The sequence below is a fragment of the Netta rufina genome (genome assembly GCF_964035555.1).
Source record: "Netta rufina genome assembly, chromosome: 2".
Lineage (NCBI taxonomy): Eukaryota > Metazoa > Chordata > Aves > Anseriformes > Anatidae > Netta > Netta rufina.
In genome coordinates, this window is record NC_140124.1 from 109,734,750 (window position 1) to 109,755,210 (window position 20,461).

At 43.3% G+C, this 20,461-nt stretch overlaps 1 protein-coding gene across 1 annotated transcript; it reads right to left on the reverse strand.

Moving 5' to 3' along the window:
* Positions 1-240: 240 nt before the first annotated feature.
* Positions 241-20,034, reverse strand: ABHD3 (abhydrolase domain containing 3, phospholipase; the record flags this gene model as incomplete). The annotated part of the gene is made up of 9 exons (XM_084307045.1): positions 241-419; positions 6,645-6,810; positions 6,894-6,942; positions 7,589-7,762; positions 11,680-11,792; positions 14,566-14,611; positions 15,969-16,151; positions 18,677-18,840; positions 19,888-20,034. 9 exons carry the CDS (start codon positions 20,032-20,034, stop codon positions 241-243), a joined length of 1,221 nt encoding a protein of 406 aa, XP_084163171.1.
* Between the last annotated feature and the right edge of the window lie 427 nt (positions 20,035-20,461).

The following is a 20,461-nucleotide window of genomic DNA, read 5'->3' on the forward strand; positions in this document are numbered from 1 at the left end:
CAATTTGATGTATGCAGAATGCTGTTTCATTTAAGGTCATTCTTAGTAAGGCATATTAAAAATAAATACAAAAGTGACAACATAATATTTAGTTTCTCGCTACAAAATCTTAGGCAAAAAATATTTTTGCATGTACTAATGGACTTCATCCATTTGCTGGCTTACAGTAGTTAAAATTTGTGCATTAAGCTTAACTGCCCTTGTCAGAATGTGCCACTGTGCTACAGTAGTGGTCCAAAGCTACATGCTAAAGATTTTGTTTCCATGCTCAAACACAGCTTGCACGAACTGCTTGAAGACTCTGTCCATGTAAGTGCACTTCCTTGGCCATATTCCTTCCAGAAAACCAATGTGGCCTCCGCAAGAAGTCAGAACCAAAGCCACGTTTGCGTTTTGTTTGGCAGTTTCTACTGGTATAGCTAAAAGGGTGGGGGGGAGAACTTTAAGTACTCGTTCTTCTATGAAATGCCAGCCACCGAACAATTTTTCTCAAATGTTTGTCACGCTACATATGAATAAAAATGCACATTTACATTAAATGCATGTTTAAATGTACCGCAGGAGGACTTAGAACCACAGCTGTGTTAAAAGACATTTCTCTCTTCATCGTTAACTCACCTTTTTTGTAGGATTTTCCTGGCTGCTGTAAAACTTTCAGAAACCATGGGTTCATCGTAACAGCACTCATGTTGATGCATATTTATGATTCGGTGCATGTCATACAAACAAAACGGCAATCAAGCCTGTAGTTTTTAACCTTTGTTGCAATATTCGACTTTGGAAAAGATGAGGAACTTAGGAACTTAACTGTGAATCCCATTTTTTTCTTAGGGGACTGCAAACACAAAACTGTTAATAATGTCATCGCGAGTTAAAATTAAAGAAGGTTTTGGGTTGCCATCATCATTCTATCTGTACTGCCATACATTGACACTGCATGTTTAGAGCACGCCACGAAAACAAAGTGGGAGACAGTTCTCTCCCTGAGGAGCTCATCGTCTCAATACACCCAGGAAACAAAGTAAGAGGAAGACGAACAACTGCACAAGGACACTAAAACCTGTCCCGCGTTATCCAAGAGGTTTGTGGTTCTCTACCGTACTGTGACCACCAGAAAATGCCTTAATGTTGAATTCAGATGATTAGAGCAGATACACCAAGGGGTTTTCTTCTACTGGGTTCGTTTTCAGCTCCCTGGCCTGGGTCACCACGCTAATACCAATATACAAACGGCAGCAGGCAGACTCAAATGAGCACTGAAAGCACGTGGATTTGCAAAGTATTTCAGGGTGGTGGGATGATGCTCATCCTGTGAACCGGTTGACACAATGGTGGAGCTTTATGGAACTCTGGTGTTTGTGCTCTTGATGTAAAAATTAAGCTACTTTAAGTGATTTCCTCAGAAATTGTAAGTGCACCGGATATACTCCTGAACAAGCAGAAATCTCAAGTATTTCAGTGAAGAATGCCTTTTGAAGTTCTAGTTTTGAAATAATGTACCTCATGGAATAGAGGGAAAAAAAATAAACAACACAAAATCCATGCAGATTTTTTGATTTTTCAGGCCGACAGAAAAGAAACAGCAGCAAAAGAACACATTTTGTCCAGAGAGGAGTAATAGAGGTTGCACTGAATTGTCAAAAAAAGGTTGTGATTCCACAAAAAAATAAATCTGATTTTAGGTCATACACTGCTAAATTAAAAATGCTTTGGCACGACAACAGAAAGCAGTGAGTCATTCACAGGACTTCTACTGCTGCCTTATTTATTAAAAAGTATTTCTGAAGAGAGACACTTAATCAGGGCTACTTTTGGTGGGGCGGTTCAGATGTCCACATCTCCTTCTGACTGAACTTCCCTGTGAGATCTCCCCTCCTTTCTAGGGGTTTTTCTTTAACTTTTCTACATCGCTACCTCAAAGGCCCACGAGCAGTCATTATCCCTGCATATCTTTAGCTTCTTTATGCCCATGGTCCTTCCTTTCCTTTGGGTGCTGGCAGACTCATCGCCGTGTGCCTCCGATCCCGATTTGCCTTCATTTTCGTCAGCTAGGGTAAAAGGCCAGCCAGGCAGGGCAAGGCGCACAGGACCCCGAATGCAATGACTGCACCTTGAAATAGATGGGGCAGGGGCCTGCACGATGGATTCAGCATGGATGCTAAACCCCTACATCGATCTGATCATTTAATAAGTGATTTTGTTTCTTTACTAGCTGGAAGGAACTGTGTTTCTCACTGTCTCTACAAAAAGTCCTCGGATTTTCCTTTGTTCAGCTGGAAAACTGGAAATAGCATCCGCGGTACCTGGGCTTTCTATAGCACTGCAGAGGCAAGGCTAGAAAGAGAAGTCGAGGAGATAAAAGCACAGGGCCTGACAGCCTGGACAAGGTAATATAGCACAGGTTGGAAACCAGAGGTGCAGCAAACAATGTGTCAGCTCTTGCAATCCAAAGCATGCCAGAGCTTCAGGCCCCAGACTCTGCAAGCACTCGCCTGGAGTCTTGCCTCAGTTACGCACCCAGGAGTCTCCTGTCTGGCTCTCCTGAGTTCTCTGGATGAACACCTCGTGGTGTATGAAGGTGTTGGCAGTGATTCATGTGAGCTTCTGCCTACTGCGAGGGTATCTGTACCTATCTGTACGCTGCTGGGTAAGGCGTGAGCCACACAGAGCTCTTGACGAATGTCACCTTCCCCATCCTGAAAGCTGGCCCTATGCCATCGCGCAGTCATTCACAACAGACTTCTGCCACAGATTATCGCTCATCAAAAGCTGCCACACGGTGCTGGATATGCAGCCTTGGATTTCCATCCGCAGTGAGGATTTTTAGCAGCTGCCCAATCTTGTATCCCTGCTCTTACGTCCCCCACGGTGCACAGGAAAGCCTGCCCCCGGCACAGCCAGCCTTGACACAGCTGGGTCACCGTTTGTGTGATTCCTCCCCAGCAGAGTTCCTTGCTCTGCAGCTTCTCAGGAGAAGAACTGAACAATTCTGTGGTGCCCTCCAGTGCCAAAATGCAAATGATGCTTGGCAGCAGTGTGGTGCTTTTCTCAAGACTGCTTCCAGGGTCTCTTAGCCATCCACAAACAGACCCACAATGCGAGAGAGCAAATTCTGCAATGTAAAGGGCAGGCGAATGGAGCACTGGATGTGACGTGCTCTGGGTTACAGAGTGGCATGCCAAAAGGCACTACTGGTCATTTTTGCCCAAATTTAACCTCGTCCATCTGGTTCTACGGATCAAAATCTGTACTGCTGTTTGATCCAGCAGTGCACAGACTTGTTATGTGTTATTAGGACCACAACGTAAAAATGGGCGTGCAGAATTACCTTGTTCAACATCGGTGTGTTTTATGTACAATAAAACAACACAATCCGTTGGGCTGTTTACGTAATTGGACACAAAATAACACACTCTAAGTTTGGATTCAGAGGGACAGAGAAGTTCAATACAACAAAAAGTTCAGGACAATGGCCGTTCAGACATGCGCTTACTTGGCACGGGGGATCAGGAGGGAGCTGGCAGAGTACCTAACTTCAAGGGCAGGCTTTCAGCTCGGGCACAGCACAGCACACACCAGCAGCAATGAGCTATGTGTTAGTGTGGTGAAATTTAAGTTGGATCTAAGTTGGATGCCTAATAAGCTGCTCAAAGTCTCTGAGGAGGAAAACGCCACTTCAGATGAAAAGTTAAATATGACGCTGGCAACGAATGCTATCATTCCGTCTGCTTAATTTGTCCCTTACAAAATAAAAGGGCTTGACTTGGTTATATTACACACTTCCTCAAACAATAGCTTGTTCCGATTAGTGATGGTGAGCGAAGTGTCACACGGTGAAGAAAGCATTTGCTTTCATTACTTAGTCATATGCAATATGGGAACTGCATCCCGAAATTAAATTTCAGATGCATCAGCTGCCAAGCTCTATGCACATTAAACATCAACATTAAGGAAGGAATGCAAATTAATTGTTTCTTCCTAATCCTGGACTAGGATCAAAGGGTGTATTTTCACAATATGTTCAACAATGATTCCTGGAAAATACAAAATCTGTCACAAGCTAGCCAAGAAGTGGCCAGGTAGTAAGAGGCAACAAAACCAGCATCTGTGCTTTTTATAGGAAGTCTCTCTTGAAGTCCCAATTGTGTAATGACAGAGGAGACTTGGGTTTGCATCCCCCAAACTCCGTTACAGGAAGGCAGGTGTGGCTGGCTGTATAAAGGCCATTTAATCACGAAGGAATTCTGGCACAGCTCTCTCCCTAACGGGTTCTCTAGGCCTGTTTCCCAGATGCCTGAAACCATCTACAGCTATCCACGAGAGCAATGGAAGGTAGCTTAAAAGCTGATAGGTATTATTAGGAGAGATGAAGCTTGATGAGGCATGAAACAACCAGTTCCCAAAGGCAGCAGAAGACTGGGGCTGGCTGAGAAGGCTAACCTGTGGCCACACACTTTCAGGTCAGAAGAGCAGTTGCCAGAATGAAGTCACCTCCCAGATTGACGCCAGACCTTTATGTTTGCTAGCGCAAGAGACAGCAGAAGCGTGAAGATGAACGGCCTCCAGTAACTGGTGGCATCAGCCGTAATTCCTAGGCTGTTAATCAGGGTGCCCTTTGTCCCCTGCCAGCACAACTTTTCAACAATTAAAAAGGAGCCAAGGATACACACACGTGCGTGACAAAGTCATGCTATTAGCTGTAAATCAACCTTTCCTCTGGTAGCCCTTCCTGAGGCAAACTAGTCACCACCACGGCACTGGTGTACAGCCAACAGCATAACTGTGTGGAGAAGGAATAAATTGATGCCTATCCACCCACACATTTTAATGGAGAAAGGCAGGTTAGGGTCTCTGCGCTTGCTTTAGTCTAACAGAGGTCCCAGTCTCAGTGGGAAAAAGGTGGAAAAGGTTGACATACCCTGTAGGGACACAGGCACGCTGTCTGGTTCACTGCTGCTGTTACTTGTGCTAACTAAACATCTTACTCCTGTCACAGTATTTCATTTTAGAATAGAAATTACAAACTGAGCTAGGGCTAAGCATGGAGGGGAAGCCATTGTTCCCTCTCTAAGACACCTGATAGGCAGAAGCATGGCACACTAGATCACCTGTCTCGTGTTACTACGGGGGAAGTCATCACTGGGATCCTAACACCCACCAAACTTCATCTTCAGGTGACTGGGCAGCTTTTACATTTGGACACGGATTTTAGGGTCCACTCTCATTTCCATGACAGTATATGCTTGTAACAGAAACCACAACTGGACAATTTCAAGAAAAAAACCCTGTAGAAGCCAGTAAATACAACGGGATTAACTCTGTCTCAGAACATCCCCGAACTGTTAATTGTGAAAAGTAGATGCACTAGATGCAAATGTGGAAAGTAGATGCACTCCACTGGAATGGCCCTTTTCTCTTTGTGTCATATTTGTCTCCAACAGCTCTTCAAACTACTAGCAGTAACATGAAGTATGTGTGTCTTTTCTGTACGTGCTCTACGTATGGGCACGCATAACGAGTACATACACAACCCCTTCCAATTCCTTCATTCTTCTGTTTGCTGTTCTGATCTGTTTACTCGCTTCAATTCTGTGTCTCATTCTACAAGAATCTCACTTGTGGTGGCAGAAAAAAACTTTCCTGAAATAAATCAAGTGAATGAACTTCAACTTTAAACATGGGAGGTCTTTACTACTGGAGACTGTGCTCATCACCTGCTCATTATAGCAGTTTTCCTCTACATTAACTTTTTTGTTCTCTCTCGTCTTCTCAGACACTGAAACGAATACACAGACTGCAGGAACAATCAGATCTTTTTTAAGACAGTTAGCAACAGGATTACAGATCAAAAGCAAAATGTTCATAATACTCATGTGGCTGGCTGAAAATAGAAAGAGGAAGGAAAACAGGGTTTTCAGCCTATCAGTTACTAGCTGGTATTGCTGCTTCATCCACTTAGCTTTTTATTAATTTCACTGTGTCTCCTTTGAGAAGCTCACCTTGCCTGTATCTCTTCCTTTACCCTAGATTCTGGTCCACATGCTAACCTACATGTTTTCTTACTTTTTTATTTTCAGGCACCGGAGTTTATGTCATTGGGATCATGAGCAACAACAGCTGAGAACTTCAAGTCATCTGAAGCATAAGCAAGTCCCGGATACTCTTTGTAGCGTACTGGCTTGAAAAATGGTAGTGGAAAATACTTGGTTTCACTTATGTTCAAATCTGAATGTCTACAATCCAGACATATGTATCTGAGTTCTTCTTTATAGGCTGCTTCCATACTTGGTGAATAGGAATGGGCACTTTTGGGAGCAATACACCTGGCATCTTTCTTATAGTGAAATAACTCACATCCTACACGTGCATATTTCTTTTGACTATAAAGAGCCTACCTGCTAAGGACTAATGACTGCCACCCCGTGTGCTCCTGCGTTCTGTTCTAATCAGGCATCTCTATAATCAGCTATTTTGCATGTCTTACACTACATAAATTGCAAGACTGATCCACTCCTGGAGGTTGTGATCCTACATGTAAGTAATATTTATATAAATCTCCACACATAGTTCATTTTCAAACCTGTATAGTTGGTCCTAAAAGACTGCACAAACAGGGAAATACATTTTAAAAATCAGAAACTTACCATGACCCGGTGAGAAAACATCATCCACAGAGTTCAGACATAACACTGGAATTCCTACTGACTTCAGCTTGCGACATGGGCTAGCGTCTTCATAGTAATCATCAATTGTACGGTAGCCAAACATGACTGAAGTGAACTGTTTATCAAATTCTCTAACAGTTCTAGCCTGGAATATAGAATTCAAATAGGGAATATGTCAGCATTTGGAAAACAGCATCAAGCTAAATCAGAAGCAACATTTCCACATACCTTCATCACGAGATCCATGTCAAATAATTTTTCCAGCATTTGTCGATGCCTAAAGAGAAAGCAAGAAAAATTGGAGGACTTGTTTTCTGCAGTAGAAACAGAAGTCCCCTGCTTTACAGATACATTTGAAGAAATAACTTCCTAACAAGAACATGCTTGTTTTTAATTTTCTGTCATATTCAAAATCTGTCTGGAATCCAAGAGCAGAAGAATTGTTCATTCATACGCAGGCACATCCAGCAACATAGTCAAAATCCACATGACAAAGATGCCAAAGATAAGAAAATTAAGTATTTGGAATATAAAATACACCCTAATTTTATAAAGCAAAAGATGAACTTGCCCTTTCCATGTTTTTGCAGTCAAAGCTGACTTAAAAGAATTAGTATATAAATATATACATGTATAAAACTCAAACTCAGTATGTACAGATGTCTAAAAAATTAAAGTGGTTCACTTCATCCATAAATCTAGAAGTGCATTGCTCTTGTGCTGACACCCTTGAGGAGCAGAGAAATTTAGTCACATTGATAACAATCTTTTTTGCAAAAATCCTTTTGATTTCAAATCCCACAGAATGCACACAACTATGTGAAATGTCATTACGGCATTAATTTTGCCAATATTATTGTACCTGCTGTAGATCTCATGCTAACATCCTTCCACCTTGCCAAATAGTTCAGAAGGCAACTCACCTGCTGATGGAGGATTGTAGACAAGTAGTCAAGTAATAGTTGAAAAGAAGCCAGTTTAGTGGCTTCTCCAGAGACTCTACAGACTCAAAAACATTCCAACCCGCAGAGAAAATTGCAGCTGCCATTAAAGGAGTGTCTCTGCCAGTTTTGCCCAGGTAATTTAAAAGAAGCATGCTACAAACAGAAATGAAAAACAGAAACATATATACTATCAAGTTGTTTGCTTCAATCTAAAGCAAATATAACAATCAGCCACCTTTTTGTCTGTTTTTCCACATAGTTTCTTGTATCAGCCTTACAGTTGTGCCTAATACTTCTACAGGGTAGTGAATGTCATCAATATATGACTCATGAAGTTTGCTTTCTCTCTACGTTCAGAGAGGAGCTGAGTGCACTGTGTAGGATGTAGGTAGGAGTGCATTTAAAAATAAAGAGAGATGTACCAGTCTTATTGTATCACCGAAGGGCAGAAGGTCAAGTAAACGTACTTTACTCATGGAACGGGTATACTTAATTGTTAGTAAGTTTTGCAATTTTACAACTCAGTCTTCCTGATCTGGTAAATCTCATCAGTCTGCCTGATAAATGCAAGCCACCCCTGGCATGCCTGCCCATTTTAAGAAGCTATCTTTTTAGTTGAAGCTTGAATACCTTTCCCATACCTCACGCATATGAGAGTACAAAGAATGAAATGAAAGACAATTAATAAAACTAACAAAATTATGAGCTAAATAAATGCTATAAAACTTGCCTTTCTGACCAATTGCAACTTACAGTCTGTATTGAAGATGTATAATTGAGTTAAAAAAGGAGAGTTCACCAGTACCTGACCCTTCAGACGTTGAAAAATTAAATGACCAAGAAGGTAGTAAAAGAAAAATAGCGACAGAAAAGCTGTCTTACTTTACTGCCTGAGGCCTCAAGGTCTTCAACCAGCATTTTAACACCGAGTCTTTAACTCAAAACATTATAAGCTCCACGACTTAATACAGCTCCCTGGAACACCAACACTCTATACCTTAGCTTCATCTGTCATACTGCAGGAGACAGCAACCTGTAGCAAAAACATCACGTAACCACCTTCCAGCACAGAGAATTTATCCCCGTGCACTACCTACCAAATTACAGGATAGCAGTGCAAAAGGGAGATGAGCTCCTACCAATTTGCCAGCAGGTAGGAACCAGCTGGAAAAGAACATCAAACACTGCTTGGGAACGTGCATCTGGAAACTACTCAGGCAGCCAAACCCAATGAGGAAAGTCACCTGTTGCACAAATAGGAGTTAGGTAGCGTGCGTTCCCTTTCACCTACAGGACAGGAGGAACCTATGAACCACTGGTCTGTACTCTCTAAGGATAAAATTGAGTCATAAATCAATAAAAATGTTGCAGTAGTAGCAACATTTGTGAATGGAATGCTTATTTTACTTCTCATTTGGGCAAACATGTCCTATATAACTTAACTGGCTCCTCACAATAATTTGAAAAAGAATAAATTATGAAAATTTTTGTAAGATTAGGACAAGTGGATGATTTGCACAATATGCCTCTAGTAAGGCATATGCATCTCTGCTCCTGCCTAATTTTAAACATGTAAGTGTTTACATGTCCCCATGTGGGCTCCAGAAGAAGTTCAAAAAGGAAGTATCACGAAGGTGGAAGAGGGGTGGGGCTGCCTGAGAGAAACAGTCATTGCCCAAGCATTCAGGGGATGCAGTTTGGAAAAACTAAGCTCATCTGGAATTGGAATTAGCACGTGATATGCAGGACAGCAAGAAGGGCTTCTATAAATAAAATGGTACCAAAAGAAAGGCTTGGAGCAAGCAACAACCACTCCTTACCCCTCAGCACTGAAGCCAGTCATTATCATCACAAAAGGCAAACAGATCACTCGAGCATACTTTGTTTCTGTTAAGTCTGGTCACCTTCTTGTCCTTCCTATGACTGGAAATGGCTTCCAGAGGATTTCCCAAAGAACCGAGGTTAGGCTGAGCATCCTGTATTCCCTCCTGGTCTACCACTACTGAACAGAGCAGGGAACCTCATGACAAAAATATTTGTAAAAGGCCAAGGCTACCTTTTTTCCCTGTCTCTACTGCTGAAGTCTGCCCTCCAGCCTTCCAGATCCCTGAGGCTACTGGCAGAGTGTGGAAAGGTGAAGTATTACTCACAGCAGAGGAAGATTGACTTAGGGCCCAGTTATGCAAAGCGGACATATACGGGACCAGGTGTGGTGCACCAAAGCTCCGGAAGGAGACAGCCAAGGTTTTTGTAAGCCTATCGTTTTGAAATGCTGCAGCAATTACGGGATAATCCTGGAGCCTGGAAAAACACAAATGTCACGCACATCTACAAAACCAGGAGAAAATACTGTCTGGTTAGCCTAATACCAGCACTATGGGACTACCCTCTGGAAGCTATTTCCAAGAACGTGGAGGTTAAGAAGGTGACTGGTAACAGCCAGAGTGGACTTACTGAGGACAACACATGCCTGAGCAACCTGACTGCCTTCTATGACAAGCTGACTGCTTTCCTTGATTAGGCAAAAGGAGTAGAGGCTGTTTATTTTGACCTTGCAAGGTTTTTGACAACCTTCCACGTAGCCGAACTAGAAACGACAGGGTGACAATAGGTGACCTGCAATGTGGGTGCAAAACTGGCTCAGACCACCAGGCTGAGAGGGCTGTGGACCAGTTCCTAGTGGTGTTACTCAGGGGTTAATACCGGGGCCAAGAATGTGCAACATCTTTATTAACAACAGGATAATGAGATGGATTGTACCCTTGGCAAGCTTGCAGGTCGAATTGTGGGGAGTGGCTGGTGCACTGGGCGACAAAGCTGTCATTCTGAGGGACCTCAACGGGCTGCAGAAATGGGCTGGCGGACACACGACAGACTTCAACAAAACAAAACGCGAAGTGTTGCACCCAAGACAGGTTCATGACTGGAGAAACAACGGCACTGCTGGGAAAGACCAGGGCAAGCTGAACACAAATCAGCGATTTGTGCACCCTTGCAGCAGTGAAGATACCTAACGACACTGTGCTATGTTAGCACAAGCAAAAACAGCAGGTCTAGTGAAGTAATTTTTTCCCTGTACCTGGCACTTACGAGACTATCTGGAGTCGTGTGCCCAATCTTAGACTTCCCAGAAAGATTGACATTGACATACTGAACAGGGCTGTACGTATTCGTACTGAAGACACTAGCAAAATCCCAAGGGAAAAAGAGTGGCTTAACTGACTTACAGGGCTTCCAGGTTACTCATTTGATTATTAATCACATTATTGTTTGAACAAATCTGTATTTATCCCAAAGCTCCTGCAAGTCATTAGAAGATTAATGTCAATAGACAACTTATCAGAAAGAAGGGCAGTCTCAAAAAAGTGACTCCTGTCTGCAGTACTTTTAATGGAAGTTCTCGAGTTTCTGTTAAAGAGTCTGGCTGAATATTTTTCCTAGTTTCTAGCAGTGATTTTTCTAACAACTGTTCTATCACTGTCTGTTCTAGCTATGCTTTCTGGAGAGAAGCCAGGACACAGCAAGTCTTAATACCACGTTATAATCAACCCATACTGGTTTCAACAACAGTACTACTTGGCTTCAACAACAGTACTGGCTTCTGAGCCAGACAGAGCAGATCATCACCTCTCTTCCAGCATAACATACCCCACCCTGCAGAACCCAAAGAGAATGAAGATAAATCTTCTAATATCCAGGGATTGCTAAGAAACACGGTACGTTAATTCTAGTTCCTATTTTTTAGCCCTCTGTTCCAAAGACGGGCTCTGTAGCTTCCAAAGATTTTATTGCCCACCTGTTTGTCTATCAATCTGTCTGTGTTTCCTGTCTTCTCTCCCAGACAGCTTCTGAATGCTGGCCACTTTTCACCTTACTGGACACAAAGCTAAAAGCTTCGAAGGCGTTAAGCTTCTAAGAGCCCTCCAAATATTGACAATTACAGACAGACTGAAATTAGTCGCAGTTCGGTAAGTACCGTAAGCACTGCAGAGTAATCATTCACAGTCATGCTACAACAGTCCTATTTATGATCATAGTTAAGCTGAGACTTCTCTTACATAATACCTTACCCTCCCATAGAAACACCGGCTGCCATGAACGGAGCTGAGGGGTGCAAGCTGTGGATGTGATGAATAACTGCCTCTAAATCCTCTGTGTTAGCTGCACAGTAAGTCCTTGGTGTCTGTAAGGAGTCATAGGGAAAAACACCGTCATAAGCTTTTTTTAATCATCCTTTAAGGACAAAGAAAAATGTACAGCAGTTCTTTTATATAATAAGACAAATTTAGCGTGAAAGTGCACTAAATGGCAAACATCTCAGGAAGAGGGGGAGGAAGGAATTATACTTGCTATCATTACAAAACAAAACAGGTGATAAATATATTCACTATCTGCAATCACCAAATCATTAGATGAAAACTGAACACAGAGTCACTAGCTAAACTAGATAGGCACTGGTATTTTTGAAATACCCTACAGAAATAAAAACACATCATAAAGGCTGTAATTTAGAGAAAAGAAAGTTATAATGACAATTTGACCGTCTTCACCCACATTCAAATGCAAAAGAAAAGATCAGACTTCAAGTTCTGTCAGCTGGCATTTGAAAAATATCCAGTATTTAGCTTCTATACACGATACAAGCAAATAAATAGATGGATAAATTTACCAGTGCTGTTTACTTAATTTACTAACACACTAACAAAAGCAATGAAACATATACATTATCCCTTCTCTGTCTAGCAGCAGCAGCATCTCTTCAAGCCTTGAGTTGGAAGGCGGCATGACTTCCATGGCTATCCCTGGGATTTGGATATCCCCCACACACACTCACTTGAAGGATAAGCATAGCTTTGGAGCCTCACCTGCACAGACAACTGCTACAGGCTACAATCTGCAGACTCTTCTGCAGCAGTGTAAGGGAGATAAATACTTTTAGGTGTAAAACACAGTAAAGTAAGTTCTCTAGATTTCATCTACAGCAAGAGATTTTAACTATACAGTTCTTACTAAACATGTTAACAACCCTGACTTAACTCAAGGTAGAGGCTAGCATGCCAAAATTAAGTACAAGCATTAAAACTAAAATATAAAAATATTTAATTATGAGTTGATTGAACGTATTTGTTGCCTGAAGCAACGCTGTATTTTAAGGTGCTTTTTTTTTTTTTTTTTTCTTAATTTGCTCTCAGCTAAACAGGCTGGATATTTGTGGACAATTTTAACAAGTTTAATTAAAAGAAGATAATTACCTAAAGTACATTTAACATGAATAATAAAATGTTGAAGTCACAGATTAAAAAAAGGAGAGAAAAGCTAAATCTGGATAATTAAATCTGAAGATGTTTTCCATTTATGTTGCATTTCCAATTCTCATCCACATGAATCACTGTTCCCTTTATTACATCCTATTAATTACAAACAGTGTGAATGTGTTTCATTTTAATTAAGTTGTCAAGTTTACAAGGAAAAATAAATTATTTTTAGTACCTAGGGTCTAATGTATTCCAAGTTAAAGTATATTTGATTAAAAGTTTATAAAACTACAGAGGGAAGTTGCATTTTAATTTCAGTTAATTCTCAGCGTACAAAGATATTTTGAAACATCATCTTAGCTCACATTGGCTGTGGTCATCCAATATTTGAACATTCCATAATAAAAATTCACAGTAACTTTCAATAAAAATGTCCTTCTCATTTGTTTAACTGATTCTTTAAATAGTTATTGTAGACTGTAAATTTACATCTATCTTTAAAGAGACTAGTAGAAGAATTACTTGCATGACTATTTCTACTGTGTTGCCCAGCTATGCCTCAAACTCATTAACTAGGGATTTTACATTAAAATGTAGAAACCCCCTTACAGAAAATGCTATAATTTCAGCTGGTTTGCTTCGCAGTAAGATCTTATAATGCTTAAATATGTAAATCCGATTACACTAAAATACACACAATGCATCCAAACAAGAGATCTTTTCTGTTAGCGATTCAGAAATTCGTCAATAAGGACTTTGTGTGCCACAAAACTGCTTTGTAGATCCATCTCCGAAAGTATGCAGAAAACTACTCTAACATAGCAATATTTGCATTGAAACGTTTTATCTGATTATGGGAAAAACATTCCGAGCTTTTAAGGCTGAAGCAAGGGGATTAAAAAATGCAAAACAATACTTGGTATTATGCACACTCATACCAGCTTCAGACCTGTCAACAAAACGTATAGGAGCAAACGAGGCTTATTCAGCAGTATTTCATCATGCTTTGTGCCGAGATGCAGAAAACGTTTCGCTTCACGATTTCATCATCTGTGGAATTGCCAGTTATCTCTAAGCAAATGTGGTTTGTATGTCCCAGAAATAATCAAAAAAAAAAATCTGCTGGAGCTAAGCTAGTATCGTAATTGCTGAGAAAAATACAAAATTAATTTTCAGGGTATGACTACCCGTAAAAATCGGATTCGTTAATTCAATACCACATAATATGGGTCAATTTAATGGCACGGCTTTTAACCAAATCATAGCTTAAATGTCTATTGGCAATTGGGAAAGTAATTGCCACTGTTTATATTTTGATTTATAAGTTAAAACAACAGTAGAAAATCACATTGAGTGAACAGAATTTCTTGGACGTATATGTTTTAAATACCTTGGTGTTTTGAGGAAGAAAAGTATAAGGATTGCTCACTTTATTGTCACAGATGCTGGTAATTTAAATGATTTCCTAGAACAAAATGTTCACAAAACAATTGTGTTGACCAGCTGGTCTCTGAGTTTTAAAATAAAAGATGTATATTGGCATGTTACTGATTTCCAGATAACTAGATTCTCTTCTCTGCATCTTCAACATATGCTATGAGCTCCTCTCAGTTAAATCCAGCCTTACAAATAGGCACTGATGATTACATATATACATCCTGCTTACACATAGAAGATGTTTATCTTAAAAGTCATCCTTACCAAAAGATCCTCACCAGCAATTCCACGGTTGTTAAAAACCACGCACCTAAAAATTGAGAAAGCAAACTGAGTTATATAGATTGCTCGTCCACCTGAAAAGGACAACTTACACCAAAAATTGAAAACACATAAAGAAAAATGAGCCAGTTCGATGGATAAGTTCAGCAGATAAATAATTTCTGTCCTAAAAATGCTAAAATCTGACATGTGCAGAATGACCCTTATACCACTGTAGTCAGTGGGACTCTATGTGAACTCTGTGCTTTGTCAGTCAAGGTCAGCCCGCAGGACGAGAACCCCTGGGGTTACCGGAAGACGGAATATGGATCATGCTCTGCCTGAGCTCAGAGCTGGCCAATTATGAGCCATAAGCTATATTTAGATGGGTTAAAGGCATGAAAAGATACTTTGGTATCTTTCAAATGTTGCTGTTTAAAAAAAAAAACACTCAAGTTCTCCTTTATAACGTTATAATTTTCATCGTTAGGTAATCAGATGCAGGTATTTCCTTCAGGAATACTTAAAGAATTAGTTTGAAGAAGTTGTTGATTTGGGATCTCTCTTCCTCTAGTATTTTTACAGGTAAGCTTTAAAGTGATTTTAAAGGTAGTTTGAATGGTTAAAGCGCTGTTTTACTTCCAGAATTTAGTAGAGCAGCTCCCCAAACCCCCAGAGAACAGATAGCCAGAAATATACACAGGCACTCACACACACACATATATTTGAAGAACATTATATAGTCAGTAGCAGACACCAATCTGCAATTGCAAAATGCAATATTCCAAATAGGGATCCTGGAACAATGACAACGTATTTTAAAGCACAGTGGCAGGAATATGATTACATAAAGGAATTTACTCGTTGACTAATCCACTTATTTTACCCAATTCTGACCAGAAGCCGTAATAACAAAAATAAATTAAGCAGTGACAATTCGGAGGTGACAAACCTCCTCCTGAAACACCAGCAGGAGTAGGTTGGCTCCCCTTTCTGCACTCAGGGACTTGAATCAAGCAATCTTGGCACTCAGCAGCTGACCTCCTTCGAGGCCTTCTGCCAGCAACCCATCCATACAAGTCTTTGTGGAGCTGAATACAAACCCCTTCTCAAGAAAGCACAAAAGTAACGCGAGTGCTGATGTTACAGTTTAGGACACAGCAGCAAAGACCTATGCAGACGTAGCTTGCCTTCACTGCAATTTCTGCAGCACGTCTGTAGATACCAGAGCAGCCCTTCGGAATTTACTGCGGGTTACATAATGTGGTTATTATTATTATTACTACTGCTTTCTTACATAAACTATTTTTTTTTAGATCTCATTTGCGTTAGGAAGACACCTTCTACATATACATACTTAGCTGTGATCTCACACACAAAATACACGCAATGAAGGGTGACAGCACCTATATCCCAGTGTTTCGCTCTGGTGGATCATATGAAGAATGTAGGATTCCTTGCTCGTTCCTGTCAGGCCAGGCAATAACAGGACAGTAGGTCTTGTGCTGGCATCCGGATAATATAAGCTGTCATTATTATCAAACCAATCCAGCGAAATCTGTCCTCCATCTGCTGTTCTAATGAGCTCACTGAAAGGCACATTTCAAGACAACAATGATTAGATTTAAAAAATAAATGCATACTATTAAGAGTGCTTAAACTGTAAAAAAATACCAGGTATAAAATCTGCCTCATTGATTAGGTTTTAACGCTACAAGTACCACCTAATCATGTTTGCACATTCACCATTCACACAGAGCCATACCTCCAGCTGACATGAGTTAGCACACTCAGTTCATGGCACAATTCCAGTTTACAGTAAACGAAGAGCTGGCCTTTCATCACTCGCTGCTGATGGACTGGAAGCTTGTAACTAATGCGACTTTTGGCACTGCCTTTTACTGTATGTGGGCTTGTGTCCCGCAGCTTTCCTTTGGGTGGTCTGAGAACCTTCTGGCTCTGCTTTGGGCAACGTGTTAACCATCTATCACGTGTCTGTTGTTGTTCTTTTTGTTTTACTTTCTCTTTACCCAAAGAATAAGCACATATGCTGGATGGCACTTTGTTATGCTTTTAACATGTGGAACACAGACAGACACTACATCTTCACAGCTTCAGTGAAGCCAGAATTTCACACTCTCGTCTCCACAAACTTTGCTAGCATGCATGCTTAAAAAATACAACTTAAGAATCAATAAATGTGATCCCATCCCAAGAAGCTAAGTATGTCTTCAACCATGAGAGGAAGGTTACAGTCCTTTTATAGTCCTTATATATGTATGTATATATATGGAGAGAGAGAGAGAAACATTCAACATCTTCCCCATTCTCCAGCAATGAATGTATTGTATGACACAGGAACTACCAAAACTGAAGTTTACTTCACATTTGATTTTTCATTTGAAAGCACAATTTTCATAGCACCTACTCCAAACTTTAAAGCTTACCAGCCTTGTTGGACTCATTAGGTCAGCTTTACCCTTTCTTAGTAAAGGGCAGGAGATGCAATGCTGGTGTGTGCTGCCAGCACAATCTCAAATGGTGCGAATGAAGCACTGCCCCATGGAACTACGTTTCTTTCCTCACAAACCTCGAAATGGAGAGCATACAAGAAGGGCTACAAAAACTGGACATGGCCATACCACTGAAATGTTTCCTAGTTACTAAAACTAAGGGAAGCTGCTAAATGCTGGATCTATTCTACCATGCAAACAGAGCTGAAACAACTTGTGCTGCGTCCAGGTTCCGGAGTATAAAAGTACTTCTCCTTAGCTCTTGTGCCAAATGCCTCACTTGCCAGACTGAGCCTCACTTCTGTGTGAGAAGAGATCAGCTGAGGACAAACAATATATATAATTTTTTGCCTCTTAGAATGTAGGCATCAAAGAACCCAAGACAGACCTGATAGGTGAAAAATTAATCTGAAAATCCCAGGAGTTTGATATATTTAAAACTGGGCTGAAAGTGGCCATGCGATGGTTAAGGTTGAATGTGTTGGTTGAATGGACAGAGAGAATGACAGCATGACCCTTCCGAAATGATGGCATTCAATCGCCAAAATATTTGACGCACCAGATGACTGTGCTGCCATCCAGAGAGACCTCAACAGGCTGGAGGAACTGGCTCACAGGAACCGCATGCCAGTCAACCAAAGGATGTGCCAAGTGCTGCAGCTAGGGAGGAACAGCCCGAAGCACCAGGACATGCTGGGGGCTGCCTGGCTGGGAAGCTGCTCTGCAGGGCAGGACCTGGGGGTCCTGGTGGACACCAAGTCGAACATGAGCCAGCAGTGTGCCCGTGCAAAGATAGCTAATGGTAAGCTGGGCTGCGTTAGGCAGAGCACTGCCAGCAGGAGGGAGGTGGTGATCCTTCCCCTCTGCTCAGCACTGGTGAGGCCATCCCTGGAGTGCTGGGTCCAGTTCTGGGCTCCCCAGCACAAGAGGGACATGGACATACTGGAGTGAAGTCAGCAAAGGGCCACCACGATGATGAAGGGGCATCTCTCCTCTGAGGTGAGGCTGAGAGAGCTCAGGGGGATCTTATCAATGTGTATAAATAGCCGAAGGGAAGGAGCAGAGACGTCAGAGCCAGGCTTTTTTCAGTGGTGCCCAGTGCCAGGACAACAGGCAAAGGGCACATGCTGGAACACAGGAGGCTCCCTCTGAGCACCAGGCAGCACTCCTGTGTTGTACAGGTGACTGAGCACTGACACAGGTTGCCCAGAGAGGTGGTGGAGTCTCCTCCTTGGAGATCTTCAAAAGCTGCCTGCACAGGGTCCTGGGCAACCTGGTCTAAGTGTGTTAGCTCAGTTTCCTCCAGAGGTCCCTTCCCACTTCAGCCAAGCTGTGAACATATAACCACATCAAGTCCTGTATTGCCACCAGTAGTCCAGTGTTCCCAGACTCCCTGAGCTGTAACAGGGCTCTGTGGGACCTTTTAAACCCACTGCATGCTGAATCCAGGACAGAAATGGTTCCAAGCCTAGGACGGAGTTGTAAAGAGAGGCATAAAGCAGATACATGGGCACACACTTGAGCAATGACAGTAGCTGTGACACAGAGCAAAGTAACCACTGGCTACAGAATCGATCAGTTTCCAGAAGAAAGGCACTTACTTTCTGTACTGTACTTGGGGTCTAGACGTGATAAAGGGACGTAGGAGTGTCTGCACCCGGCCTTCCCAGCACCAAATCGTGGGATAGTAAGTTTCTGTCACAACAGGGCAATATTCCTCCAGAAAGCGGCAGAAACGTTTGTTGCTGGCCACCAGCTGGGGTTTCTAGGAAGAGAGACTACAGTCAGGCATGGGCGTTCATAGAAAAAAAAATATAATGAGAGCCTGTTTCAATCTTCTCCCAGTAGACTGTTTTTGTTAATTTATTTACTTATAAGGCTTTTTCTTTTCATGGTAAGGAGATATACAAACATAAGCTTCGAAAGCAAATGCTTGCAGTACCTAGATCAGCCTGGTAGGACTCTCCTCCTCCCATCCCACAGTGTGGAACCCAGCTGTGTAGGGTACTCACCTCTAATAACGCCCAGCATACAGGTATTTTTCACACAGCCTAGATTTGCACAGAGGAATTGGGGTGGCAATCATCACACCCTGCATGGGGTTTGAGCAGCCACATTTCTTAAACTTCTCTTCTAGGGTCTCCAACGTGCACGCATTAACAGGAAGAGAGAGGACAAGTGGCGAGAGCTGCTACGCACACGCAGCGGCGGCAGCATGTCCTCCTGACCCCTCGTTTTCTTCCTCTGACGAAAAGAAAGCATCCTTTTGTGAGGAAGGCTGCCTTCTCAGCCCGTCTACGGAGGCTTGTGGCACCGTGCGAGCCTTCAGCAGCCCGAAATCTCTCCACACGCGCGTTTCTCCTTGATGGAGCGCTCAACGAGGCGCTCTCCCTCTTGCTCCAGGGGCCACTTTCCACGGTCCCAAACGCTTTGAGAGCTCCCAAACGCTTTGATCACCTCATCCTGAAACCACTCCTCAGCAGGTGGACAGGAGGCACCACAGCCCTCACCACACGGCAGCGGCAACCCGAGGGTCCCCAACCCGCCACAGCAGGCGGCGGAGCCCCTTCCCCTCGCCCTTTCCCCTTCCCCTCGCCCCTTCCCGGACCAGGGGGAAGGGAAAGCCTCGTCCCGTTCCCCCGAGGGCCCAACACCCGGCTCGGCACGGCTCGGCAGGGCCGCCCCCTCCACAAGGACGCGGTGCGGGCTCCGTGCAGAGCCCCTCCGGGCGCGGCGGCGGCGGCGGCCGCCATTTGAGGGGGCTGCCACCGCCGCTGTCCCCCGGAGGGTGGCCGCCCGCCCTCCGGCTCACCTTGGCGATGCTGCTGAGGTAGTAGCAGGCGTAGGCGACACCGAAGCCCAGCACCAGCGACAAGCCCACGCCGGAGCCGAAGAGCCCCACGCGGACCTGGCTCTCCAGGTAGAGGGACAGCTCCCGGGTCAGCACCTGCCAGTCCATCCCGCCGCCCCCGCTGCGCACCCCCGGGCTGCCGCAGCCGGAGCTCGGCGGCCGAGACCGCCCCGGAGCGGAGGGAGGGGACGAGGAGGAGGAGGAGGAGGAGGACGGGGGAGAGGAGGAGCCGCCGCCCGGCTCCCCTTGGCCGCGCCGGGGGCCGTTGGGCGCTGCAGCGCCGCCGGCGCCATGCCCAGCGCTGGGCACCCGGGCTCGGTGCTCTGGATGCGGTCCCTAAAGCCCCAGGGAAGCTCTGCCTGCTCCTCTGTCAGCGGCATGGGCTGCTGCATTGAGGCCCTCAGGTGTTTGCTAACTGTGGTGCTTCCCTCTTCAGCTCAAGCAGCCCCGTGTCCGCGTCTTTCCTTGGCAAAGTCACAGGAGCGCAGCTGGTGATACATCCTGGCGCTGAGCATCTGGCATGGAGATCCCTGCA